Here is a 13,299-nt window from a genome sequence, read left to right as displayed (position 1 = left end):
AAAAAAAAAAAAAAAAAAAAAGGTTCACATTCCCATACTGGCCAGCTGCCAAAAACAAACAAAAAAAACCCCCCAAAGAAATAAGAAGTCAAGACCTAGAGAGCGCACAAAGGCAGTGGGATACCCTGGCCTCTTGACTTCCAGTCCTGTCTAAATAGGAAAGGATGGAGTTGCGATGTCCAATAAGGTAGTCCTAGCCACATGTAGCAATTTAAGTTTAAATTATTAAATAGAATTAAATATTCAGCTTTTTGGTCACCTTACCTACCTTTCAAATGCTCAGTATCCATATGTGGCTCATAAATACCATATTGGACAACACAGATACAGAACATTTCCATCATTGCAGAAAGTTCTATTGGACAGTGCTGGTATTTAAACCTGATATCAAAAAGTCAGAGGAAAGGCATAGTGAGAATGTGGAATTCAAATCGCTCTGGTTTAGTTTGCTCAGGGGCTCAGGGTGGGAGTGGGTCATGATCCTCCTTAGCAGTCTCCACCCCCTTCCTGAATTCTGGCCCAAGCCTCCTAATAGGCCTAGCCTGGTACCTTCTCCTGTCATTCACTCGTTTCACAAACAGTCACTGTACACCTGCTATGTGCCAGGCACCAAGCTCCATGCTGAATATGCAACAGAGAAGAGAATATTGTCCTAGGGGAGACAGATGCTTATGTCACTAGGATGCATTGAGGTTAGGGCTTTGAGGACATCACATCTAACCTAAGACCTGAAAAAAAAAGTAGGGTTTAGCCAGGTGTTGGTGGGGTGGGTAGGGTGGCAGATTTAGGAAGGTAAAGGGAAAAGTGTTCCAGAGAGAGCATGTTCTAGGAGTCACATGTAGAACTACAGGGGAGAGATGAGGCTGGGGCAGTGGGTGAGGGCCACTGATGAAGGGATTTGTGAGCTGGGGGCAGTGGGCGTCGTGGAAGGGTTTGGCGGCATGGGAGGTACATCTCTGGTTCCCTGTAGATTCCTGGCATTTCCAAGGCCGTTTAGATCTGGAAGTTGGCTGAGGAGATGGATGACTGGCAGGGAGGCCAGTCTGTGCTCACTTGACTGTAGGGTGGGAACAATGAAGAGTCCTTTGTGATCATCAAAATCACAGGTGCATACTTGACATACGTGATCTAATTTAATCCTCACTGCCACTCTGTGAGGCAGGTACATTTTAAATTCCTATTTTTTATTTTTTATTTATTTATTTATTTTAAATTTTTTTCCTTTTTGCCTTTTCCCGTGTCCGGCAACGGATCGCAACCCTCAGTGTTGCCCCCGTACCGGGCCGGGACCGGCTATGGGATCGCAACCCTCCGTGTTGCTCCCGCGAGCGGGAACCGGTCTGTATGTGGGATCCGAACCCTCGGCGGGAGCGCAGCCGCGCTTCCTAAGCGGCGCACTACAGCAGTGCGCCACTGGGCCAGCCCAAATTCCTATTTTTTAAATGAGAAAATGGAAATTCAGAGATATTAAGTAGCATCTCCAAAGNGCTGAGGAGATGGATGACTGGCAGGGAGGCCAGTCTGTGCTCACTTGACTGTAGGGTGGGAACAAAGAAGAGTCCTTTGTGATCATCAAAATCACAGGTGCATACTTGACATACGTGATCTAATTTAATCCTCACCGCCACTCTGTGAGGCAGGTACATTTTAAATTCCTATTTTTTAAATGAGAAAATGGAAATTCAGAGATATTAAGTAGCATCTCCAAAGGGTGGTGAAGCTGGGGTCCAAGCCTGTGCTTGACCAACTGAGTCTAAAGCCCGAGCTCTAGATTCCATCACTTCTCACTCCTGGCCTGCTCTCTGGATACTCCTCCAGAAATACAGCACACTCTGGTCACATTAAACCATCTGCTGTTTCCCAAACTTGCCCCTTCATGCCTCTGTGCTTTTCATATCTCATTCCTTCTACCAGGCCTACTCTGCCCCTTTCTCTGATAAAGTCTGACTCGCCCTCTACACACAGCTAAGCAGTCCCTCTACAGTAGGTCTACACCCTCTCCCCCTCTCCCTCCATCCTCTAGGCCACCCACTAAAATGGGCTGTCTGTTCCTCCAAGTGGGTTCTCACACCCCTGAGGCTACTGGTGTGTGTGCTGAGGGGGTCTTGAAGCCACAGGATACATCCATCCTACTGCAAGATCTGGTGGATAAAGCTATGACTATCAGTACACGTAAAACACCTTTTTTTTTTCTAAATTAAAGCAAACACGGATGCAATGTGAGAAGAATATAAAATTTGCATGAATTTTTAAGATGAAGTATGGAGACTTCAAAGACACTCTCAGCTTGGCTGCTTCTGGCTGTGTCCCCAGATTTCCCCCAGGGGATGCCATCGCTTGGCTTTGCTGACAGGTGACTTGCTGGAAATGTCTGGGAAGCTCTGGCCTACAGAAGGTAATGATTTATTTATATTTCTGTCTCCTGCACCAAGGCGGGAGTTCCCAAGGGCAAGGACTAGATCTGATTCATCTGTGAATCTCCAGTGCCCCAGCAGAGAACTGAGCACATAGCAGATGCCCTTTGAATAATAATAATGATAATAATAGCAACAGTAATAGCTACCTCTTACAGCACTTATGATGTGGCAGGCACCGTTGTAAGTGCCTGACATAGATTAATTAGTCTTCACAACAGCTCTATGATGTAGATTTTACTATTATCCTCATTTTACAAATGAGGAAACAGGCACAGAGAGGTTAAGATTCTTGACCAGGCCTGGCTGGTAAGCTCAGCTGGTTAGAGTGCAGCCTTATAACACTAAGGTCAAGGGCTTGAATCCCCATACCAGCCAAGCCGCCAAAAAAAAAAAAAAGAAAAAAAAAAAAGAGATTCTTGACTAAAGCCACAAAGCGGTGAGTGATAGAACTGGTGTACTGACTTAGCTAGTCTGACTCCAGAGCCCACGCTCACGCTATACTGCTCCTTTGCTGAATGTTTGCTAAATAAATGAATAAGTGAGTCACTGTATTGCCCTAGATAATATTTTAAAAGTCTGCTTAATAACAGCAAAAAATATGCTCAGCCTCCAATATTAGTGAAAAAATCAGTAGTGAGGGCCGGCCCGTGGCTCACTCGGTAGAGTGCGGTGCTGATAACACCAAGGCCCCAGGTTCGGATCCCACATAGGGATGGCCGGTTCGCTCACTGGCTGAGCGTGGTGCTGACAACACCAAGTCAAGGGTTAAGATCCCCTTACCGGTCATCTTTAAAAAAAAAAAAAAAAAAATCAGTAGTGAAATGTTATATGTAATTTGACTGCAACCATAAATGTGTGAAGAAAAGACTCAAGAACTATATATACATCCGCATTCCAAGGGCAGTATTCAGGGTGATTTATTTTTTATTTATTTATTTATTTTTTTAAAAGATGACCGGTAAGGGGATCTTAACCCTTGACTTGGTGTTGTCAGCACCACACTCATCCAATGAGCAAACCGGCCATCCCTATATGGGATCCGAACCCGGGGCCTTGGTGTTATCAGCACCACACTCTCCCGAGTGAGCCACAGGCCGGCACTTCAGGGTGATTTCTTATTTCATTTCTCTATCCTTGAAATTTTCTACAGCGATGTTATGTTACTTTTGTAATTTTAAAAAAACATTGTCCTCATTAATAAATCTTCATTAGAGAAAAAGGAAGTCTATGGACATATCAATCTCACTGAAATCCTTCTACTTTATTCTCTTTTTGTTTCATCTTTTTACTTCAGAGCTTTCTGAGGTACTTTGTTTTCACTGGGTCTCTTCTATTCAGCATATATGGGCTTTACTTATTTTTATTTAAAATTTAATCAGAGAATATTTTTCTTTTTTAAGCTCAATCAGAACTTATCCCATTTATGTTAATTGATATATATTTGGTTTTAGTTGTCTTTTATTGGTATTTTTTATTCCGTTTTTGGTATTTTAAATCATTTGATGTATGATCTGTATTTTCTTTGCTTCATATATTTTTATTCTGAAAATTTGGGAAGTTACTCTTCTGTTTTTAATCTACCATTTATTGAGCACTTACTACTGGCCAGATCCTGTGCTAGTACCTCTTATGCTGTTATCTAATTTTAACCCAACAAGAACCCTATAGAGAAGCTGCTATTGTCACCCATTGTTACAGCACCTTACAGGAGTGAAATGGAGGCTTAAAGAGGCTAAGTTGCTCAAGGTTACATGATTAGTGAGTGGTGGAGCCAGATTCACACCCGGGTCTGATGTCAAAGCTTCTGCCTTCACGACCGTGCGACAGGCTCTTCTCTCTCTTACCCAGACTCGCCGCCTGGGTTGTCGTTCCCAGGGAGCAGGGTGGGGGTAGTCTGTTGACACCATCTCTGCCCCACAATAAGGTATTATGTAACGTCCTTGTACCAGAGCCTGGCCAACACGGAACCTGCCCCCTTCTCACAAAGCCTGAGTTTACCCAAGAGTGGTACCGACTATCCTTGGGGAGTCAGTCTCCTGTCTGAGTCCCCTCATTTCCCCCAGTACCCACCCAGCACCTTACCTGGCCACCTGGTTGATGACAGGAGCAAAGTAGGTGGGCCCGTAGAGCTGCACTGTGCGTAGGCTCTGGAAATAACTCTCTAGCACGCCCTCGATGCCCGCACAGTTGGGGTCCTCATCATTGTTGTTCTGTCAAAGAATATGTCCTGCCAGGCTAAGCCCATGCAGGGTACACCTAGGAGTACTCTGACCCCAGCTCACTTCTTCCTTTTTCCATCAGTCTCTTTCATGCTCCCCTCCAAACCCCACCCTGCTCCCCTCCCTGCTCTGCCACCCTCTCATAGCTTCCTGCTCCTCTGTAGGCCCTTGCACTTTGAAGATATGTAAATAGAAGAAATTAATTAACTTGGGTGGGCGAGATGCCAGGGCACGGATTGTAGCCTTTGGCCCATACTGTACCAGGGGGAACTGGTGGGAGATCCGTCCCTCTGGGGGCAGTTTGGCCCCAAAGCCATAGGCTGGAAAGAGCTTGTCACTGTCATAGTCCTGGATGATCTCTCCCACTGCCTTGAGGGCCATGGCATAGGCGCTGAGCTGGTAGGGACTCATGTAGTGCAGGGAGGTAGGCTGCAGAGGATTTCCTGTAGATACAGAGGAGCCCCGGCTCCATGGTCACCTTGATCATCCATCTACTCAACTGCTTATCCTGATATGCATCCATCTTCCTACCCATTTAACCATCCTTTATTCATGTACTCTTTCATTATTATACCCAATCATCCATCTGTTCATTTATCCATCTATCTTCCCACCCATCCCTATATCTATCCATACATTTATCCAACTACCCACCCATCCATCCACCCATCCACTTGTCCACCTGCCATTTCTTTTCCCTTCCCATCCATCCAGACAGCCATATTATTTTATCCAGACAGCCAGCCCTATCTATTCCTTTCATTCACTTGTCTATCCTCATATGGATCCGTCTACCTGTCCACTCATTTACGCCCCCTCTACTTACCTGTTATTTTCCCAGCTTAAACATCTGTCCATTTGTCCACCCACACACCATCCATGCATCCACTTTTCCAATCTATTGTACTCACTCACCAACCCATCTACCCACTCTGTTTGTTCATTGATCTATCCATCCGCTCATCATTCACCACCCATTCAACTATCCGTCCCTCCTAATTCCCCCCTTCTCTGCCATCTATCTACTTACTCATCTACCTGTTAAGCTATCTATCCTTTCAACCTTCTTTGATCCATCTACCCATCTATTTTCCTGTACCCTTTGCCTACCCTTGCACCCAGTAATCTCCCTCCAACACTCCTACCTGGGACCATCCTGACTGGGTTTTACTTAAGCTTGCGCTTTCTGGGTAGGTAACTCTTATCCCCAGGTAGGAACCCAGGCCAATACCTAATAACTCCTTAGAATTCTTTCTACCCCTACTTCCCCTTCCCCATCTCTGCTTTACCATTAGAAGCTGTGAAGTCAATGGCCACTGTGAAGTTCAATTGTGTCCTGTTGGAGAAGTAGATGGGTTGAGAAGTAAGGGACTAATACTTATTACACTAGTATTTCCCAGACATTAATGTGCATACAGATCACCTGGGGATTTAAAATGCTGATTCTGATCCAGATTATCTGGGTGGAGCCTAACAAGCTCCCATGTGATGCTGGCACATGGACCCCACTTTGGGTAAAAGAATTAAATGCTTATTGAGTAATAAGTGTATTATATGTAATCTAATACTCACGATAGTCTAAAGTAATTACTAATATCCCCATTTTACATAGAAGAAAAGTGAGATTCAGAGGAGCAAAGTAGCTTTCGTAGGTCTGTCTGCCTCCACCACACCAAGCAGAATGTCTCCTCTAGACTGCTTGGATTTTTCTCTCTCTTGGCCTCTCCCTCTTGCCTGGCCATAACTTTTGTCTGGGCCCCAGTAACCTGATTGAAGACCACTGGTCTGACAGCCATCTTCCCAGGGGGAGCCGGAAACTAGGAATGAAAGGCAGCCCCATGAAGGGAACTAAGAGGGGCAATATTTTCCATTTTGCAGAGCATTTATAGTTTGCCAAGTGTTTTAAAGTTTATCTCCATGATCTCATTGGGCCTTGACCTTCATAAATAAGAGAACTGAGGCTCAGACCAGGAGTAACTCATTGCTGGGCTTTCAGCCCAGAGCTTGACCTGCGACTCACCCTCCCTTGATGTAATCCACAAAAGTGAATTCAGAGTCCACGGAGAAGGAGAGCAGCGTCACCTGTGGGACAGAGGAGGCAGCCCTGCCACTTTGGAAAGGGCAGTTGGGTGGCAGAAGGGAGAGAGGTGTAGTAGGGCTTTGGAGAGAGGCACATGATCCCACCCCCTGTCCCAACCTGTCCAACCCTGTTCAGTTTCTGAAAGGGAAAAAAGGAAAAGCTGTCAGAAACATATTTGAGTTTCCAAAAGTATGTTAAATTGGGAAGTATAAGGTCCTTTTTTTTCCTGCAAAAGAGTAAAGACTGAAAGATTTTCCTGAGTGAGAAAAAAACCCAAAAACCCAAAAAAACAAAAACAAAGAAAACCTTAAGCGGTGCTACCTTGTGCCCAACATGACTATATCGAAGAAGTCTGTGTCCACTGACTTCTCAGACCCCCCGTATTTATCACACTATGTCAGTGAAGATAGGACAGAAGGATCCAGGGAGGGCCAGAGCTTTAGGGAGAACTCACGGTTCCTGAGTTGACATACTTCTTCTTCTTACATTTCTTCCGAGGGTTCAGTACCTAAGTGGAGGAAGGTAACAGTTATGGTGAGAAACAAAGGAAGGGAGCTGTAGACTGAGCACACTGGGATGGAGGGCCTGGGCAACCTGGGAAGGGCTGGAACTCTCACCTCATACACTGTGAACTGGTTCTGGGCCTTGCTCAGCTCCCGGTAGCTGGTGGTGAATTCACCGATGAAATCGTGGCTGCAATGAGACCAGGGGTGGGTAAGCAGCAGCTGCTGCTGGTTTGGAGCCAGGCCTGAACCCAGTGTTTTATTCTCCCCTATTCTGCTTAGGCCGAAGAGCACTAGGGATGGATCCAGAAGGGGGGTTAAACTAAGGTGAAGAAAAGGGCAGAGAGACAACTGAGGGGATCTGTTGTACCCAAGACCCTGGTATCTATCTCACCCGTCCTGGGTCCTAAGGCTGCTTTGGGGTTCCTAGTGAATTACCACATATTACAGAGAACTGTTTGAGTTATGTATAGGTTCTTCTGGGACTACGTGGGGCAGTGGGACTATGTGGGGCAGTCCTACCTTCCATCTCGGTCCCAGTCATACACATCAATCTTCACTGTTCTGAAATGTAGGAGATAAACATAGGTTAGAGTGTGGTAAACCCCAGAGACACCCCATCCTCTTCACTGTACACAAGTCATCTTCCCATCCACCCATCTTTCCTTCCATCAACCTGTTCATCTTTCAACCTATCTCCCATCCTATCTATTCATTCACTAGTCCATGCATGTATCCAACCATCTACCACTATTACTACTACTAATGCTATTAGTACCTCTATTACTATTCTTTTACCATTTATTAGTCTTATTGTATCCCAGGCACTGTTCTCAGCACTTTCATAGATTGTCTCATTTAATTTAGCAATGACTGTATATAAAGTAAGTACTATTATTCTTATTTTTGGATAAGGAAATTGAGATACAAAAAAAAGTAACTCAGCTAAGAACTCATAGCTAGTAAGTGGTTGAGCTGATTTAAACTCAAGTATAAAGTAAGTACTATTATTCTTATTTTTGGATAAGGAAATTGAGATACAAAAAAAAAGTAACTCAGCTAAGAACTCATAGCTAGTAAGTGGTTGAGCTGATTTAAACTCAAACATCCTGGTTCCAAAGACCTTGTTCTTAACTACCATGCCTGAGTCATCCCATATGTCTACCTAGTAATGTGTCAGTCCATCCAACCATCTATCTGTCCATACAGTCACCCATTTACCCATACATTTGCCAGTCTAATTACCTGTTAAACCATCTCTTTATCTAGCTGTTTAACTATACATTTAGGCATTCACTGACTCACTGATGCATGCAAGCATCCATCTTTCTGTCCATTCATCTGCCCAGCCAAACACCCAACTATATAACATCTGTCCATCTGATCATTCAGTTCACCTGCATAACCATCCATCCACGTGCCCATCCATGCTTCCACCCTCCCACCTACCCACCTGCCTTTGTACTACCCATTCATTAGTTCATTTGGTCAACACATCCATCTACTTTACACCATCCATCAAGTAACTCATCTACTCTCCATTCATCTCTCCATCTGTCAGTCTATCTGTCACTCTACTCATCCTTTTCTATTCCACCTACTTTTCCAATCATCTATCTGCCTCTCCAGTCATCTACCAAACTGTCATATACCCATCTATCACCCATCCACACATCTATCAGCTCATCCACTTACTCATCCGTCTATTAATCCACCCAAAATCTGTCCATCCACTAATCCACCCATCAGTCCAATTATCCATTCATCTGCTATTCATTCATTCATCTCCCTCTCAACCCACCCACCAATCCTCTTACACATCCATCCGCATACCCATCCAACAATTTATCCATTTATCCATCCGTCTGGCCATCCATCCGTGTATCTGCTCATTCATTTGTTCATCTGCACTTTCAGTGACCCAGCCACCTACCGGTCCATTCATCCGTTCATCCATGGATAGTCCCCCTATGCATCCGTGTGGCTATCCATCTGCCTCCCATCCGTTATCTCCATGCCCAAAACTGTCTCGCTGAGCAGGACACTATTATGACACTTCTACCATTACTCTGGGGCCCATGAACCCTCCTGTCACGTCCTTGTCTCCTTACTCTCCAGCTTATGCTGAAACACACCTGTCATAGTCTCCATTGCACAGTGCCCGCACAGGGATGCTGAAGGGCTGCCACACAGGATTCAGTGTGTTTTTCACAACCTCTGTCTTGTGGCAGATGGTGAACCTGGAAAGGAGCTGGAGGATTAGCACCTGCCCTGGGGGTAGAATTAAATCCAGAGACAGGCCCAATACTCCTGGGTTCAAAAATTACAAACCTATTCTTGACCTTATTTCCTGATCCGTCTTTTCTCCATTTGAGATTTCTCCATTTGTTAAGCACATGCCCCATACCCAGCCTAAGAGCCTTGATGGCAGTGACTCACGTGCCATCCTCATTGCTCCTGTAGAACACCAGGAAGGGGTCTGATTTCCCAAAGAAGTCCTTCTTATCCAGCTTGTTTGCACACAGCTGAAAAAGAATTTCTACCAAGACCCAGGGACAAAAGGGTTTGTTTGTTAGGTCAAAACTGCTGTGCTTTCTGAAGACTATAAAGAGAGAGAGAAAAAATACAAGGGAAGCCTTATCTTCTCCTGACCCGAGATGGGACACCTCTTTGTGCTTGAAGGGTACATGTAAGGACCTTCATCTCTAATTTGCCTTGGGTCCCCAAGCAGTAAGGGACCTTGTTGATAGGGGTCTGTGAACCCTGATTCCCAAAGGGATCCAAGTATGGCATAGAGAAAGCTAGGTCAGGAGGGTGCTGGGCTCAAGTCCTGGCTTTAACTTGCTATGTGATTTTCCCCATCTTTAAAATGAGGGTGTTGAACAATTTCTTTGACTCCTTCAATCTCTGACTCTGTGCTTTAAAAAGAGGGAGTGTGATGAAGATAGGGGTTATTTACCTGTACATCCAGGACCAGCAAATCATTGAGCCCATTGCCTCCTTACTGTAACCCACCTCCCTGTTGCTCTTCCTCCCCTCCTCACCCAGTGTGAGTTCTGGCCAATGATTATAATAATCACTGCCTTGCATCCTGCCTCTTTTCCCTTGCCCTTCTCTCACTTTGATATACTTACTTGGCAGAACCCCAGCCCTAGTTAAATACAAATCTCTGCCTAACCCATACTGCACCTGTGCAACTGAACATGGCTAGAGGAAAACATACCATCTTGCTACCTGGTCTCATTTATTTTGTTTATTTATTTATTTATTATTCATTCATTCATTATTTATTTATTTATAAAGATGACTGGTAAGGGGCTCTTAACACTTGACTTGGTGTTGTCAGCACCACGCTCTCCCAAGTGAGCCAACTGGCCATCCCTATACAGGGATCCGAACCCGTGGCTTTGGTGTTATCAGCACCGCACTCTCCCGAGTGAGCCACGGGCTGGTCCGTACCTGGTCTCATTTTAAATGCATGACCACAAATCTCAAGAAGGTCCTCAACAGTGCCTGGTAATCACACTATACTGCCAAGGCCCTTCACTGTCCAGTTCTGCTCCATAGCAGTTTCACTTCTCCTCTCCTCAGACCCTCAAAGCTCCTCCCCCATCCTCACTCTCAGCCAATGACCTTGTTTCTCACTTGCTTACAAAACTGAAGAAAGCGTCCATCCGCCACCTCACCTACCCTGCCACCAGTACCTTCACCCACACAACTGTGTCTTCCTACAGATGCTATAAATGAACTGTCCGTGTGCCTATTTATCCCTCCTCTTGTACTATATTTCATACTGTCTAGTCTGTACAAGGACATCACTCCAGTAATTCTCACACCACTTTTTACTACATCAATTTTTCAGGTTTGACTGGGTCTTTCCCATCAACATACAAACGTGGTATAATTTTTCTAGGGTTCAAAAATTACAAACCTATTCTTGACCTTATTTCCTGATCCGTCTTTTCTCTTCTCTCCTTTGAGGAAAAACTCCTCGAAAGCTTCCTTGACTTCCATTCCCCTCTTCCATTCTCTTCTAAACCTCTCTACCCTTTACTTCTCCTTCAAAGCTATGCTTGTCAGAGTCACCAGTGATCTCCATCTTGCTAAATCCAATGGCCAATCATCTTCTTGACCTGCAGCAGCATCTCATGTGGTTGGTCACACTCTTCTTGATGCACTTTCTTCACTCTGCTTCCAGGGTAACACCACCTTCTCTTGGTTCTCCTGTTTCATTAATTTCTCCTCGTCAGTTTCCCTTCCTAGATCCAACTTGTGGAATCTCAGTCTCTCTCTCTCTCCATCCCCGTAGTGATCTCATCTAGTTTCATGGCCTTAAAGAACATCTAAGACTCATGTATCATATTGCCTATTTGACCCCTCCACTCGGATGTCTAATAAAGTACATGGAACTCAACATGTCAGAGTGAACTCCCGATTTCATCCCTCCACCCAACTTGCTCCCCACATCTCAGTTGGGGACAATTCCATCTTTCCAGTTGTTCAGGCCAAAGGTCTTGGTGTCATCCTCGACTCCTCTTTTCTTCTCATATCCATATTTAATCTCTCAGGAACCTGTTGACTCTACCTTCAAAATACATCCAGAATCTGACCACTTCTCCCTTTGCCCACTCAAGGTTTATTCTCCACCCAGCAGCCAGCATCATTCTCTGAAAGCATAGTCAGATCATGTCATTCCTTGGCTCAGAACCCTCCAGTGACTCCTGTTTCAGAGTAAAAGCTAAAGTCCTTACAGTGGCTACAAGGCCCTAACTGTGAGGTCAGGAGAATTCACTGTGAACTCTCCAAGCCCACCTCCTCCTACCCTTCCCCTTGCTCACTTGGCTCCAGCCACACCGGCCTCCTTGCTGTTCTGTGAGCCTACCAGGCTTGTGCACTGGCCATTTCCTCTGCCTGGAACATTCTTCCTCCACATGTCTGCACTGCTCACTCCTTCTCTCCTTCAGGTTGTTGCTCCAAGGCTGGCAGGTTAGCTCAGTTGGTTAGAACGTGGTGCTGATAACACCAAGGTCCGGGGTTTGATCCTTGTACCAGCCAGCCACCAAAAAACTAAAAAAAGACCTCCCCCCAAATCCCTCCAAAACAGGTTGTTGACCTGTCCATGAGGCCTGTTTGATCACCCTAATGAATACTGCCCCTCCTACCCACCCAGTGTTTCCAATGCCCCTTATTCTGCTCTACTTTTCCTTTTCTCATAGCTCTTAATATGTTTTAATATATTATGAAATTTACTTGCTTATGTCTATTTTATACTGTCTCCCCTTCCTCAACTAGAGTACAAGCGAGATCTCTGAGGGCAGGAACCTTTGTTTTGTTCACCACTGCAACCCAAGCCCCTTGATCAGTGGCTGATATTGAGTATGTGCCCAGTAGTACTTGTGGAATGGATGAACGCCTCGTGCCTAGAACAGGGTAGGGCAGAGACTGTGTTAATACATATTTAGTGAGTGAAGGTAATGGAAATTCCTGAGGATTGGATTTAGTCAGGAGAAGTTTTGCGGTGGAGAGGGACGTGGAAGTGAACCTTAAAGGTTGAATCAGACTTAGAAAAAGGGTGAGGAGAGAGAGGACATGTCAGGCAGAAGACTGACTTGAGCAGAGCCCTGGAGATTGGACTTTCCCACGAGGGTGATGGGAGCCGGTGAAGGCTCCTGACCAGGGGCAATCCCGGCCTCCACTGCTATCAATCAGCAGCATTCTAGGGAGGGAGAATTTGGAGGCGCCTTTCCCTCCCCGGACCCCCTTCCCGTTTAGCTCACATGAGGGGTCGCTCTACGCGGCTGCCCTGGCCTCCGATCACTTCTCCCAGGGCCAGGAACGCTTGTCCCAGGAAATCCTGCGTCAGGACATGGAATCAGCAAGGCCAGGAGAGGCTGTGGGCGGGGGTCCCAGCCCAGCCCTGTTGATGCCGCCGCACAAGACCAGGGCAGTTCCGAGACGCCGGAAAGTTGCAAGAGATACCGCCTGGCATGTGCTTTAACGGAGGGTGTTGGGGGAAGGGTCCCCAGGCGAGCTCTACTTCTTGGTCCTTCATCCGTCCAAGTCTGCTCTCCAAATACCGT

General features: G+C 45.7%; 1 protein-coding gene across 2 annotated transcripts in view; it reads right to left on the bottom strand.

The window, feature by feature from the left end:
• Nucleotides 1-13,299, bottom strand: part of CPNE9 (copine family member IX) — a 25,925-nt gene that overhangs the window by 4,698 nt on the left and 7,928 nt on the right. For both annotated transcript variants that reach the window (XM_008577470.1, XM_008577471.1), the window contains exons 11-17: nt 7,742-7,783; nt 7,334-7,409; nt 7,171-7,224; nt 6,657-6,718; nt 5,926-5,972; nt 4,898-5,079; nt 4,500-4,627 (exon numbers count right to left, since the gene is read on the bottom strand). In XM_008577470.1, the coding sequence (XP_008575692.1) occupies nt 4,500-4,627; nt 4,898-5,079; nt 5,926-5,972; nt 6,657-6,718; nt 7,171-7,224; nt 7,334-7,409; nt 7,742-7,783 (591 nt within the window). The remainder of the gene's footprint in view (nt 1-4,499; nt 4,628-4,897; nt 5,080-5,925; nt 5,973-6,656; nt 6,719-7,170; nt 7,225-7,333; nt 7,410-7,741; nt 7,784-13,299) is intronic.

Source organism: Galeopterus variegatus, unplaced genomic scaffold, assembly GCF_000696425.1.
Source record: "Galeopterus variegatus unplaced genomic scaffold, G_variegatus-3.0.2 Scaffold1520, whole genome shotgun sequence".
NCBI classification, from domain to species: domain Eukaryota; kingdom Metazoa; phylum Chordata; class Mammalia; order Dermoptera; family Cynocephalidae; genus Galeopterus; species Galeopterus variegatus.
The sequence above is the reverse complement of the archived record's forward strand: the minus strand, read 5'-3'. Positions and strand labels throughout refer to the sequence as shown.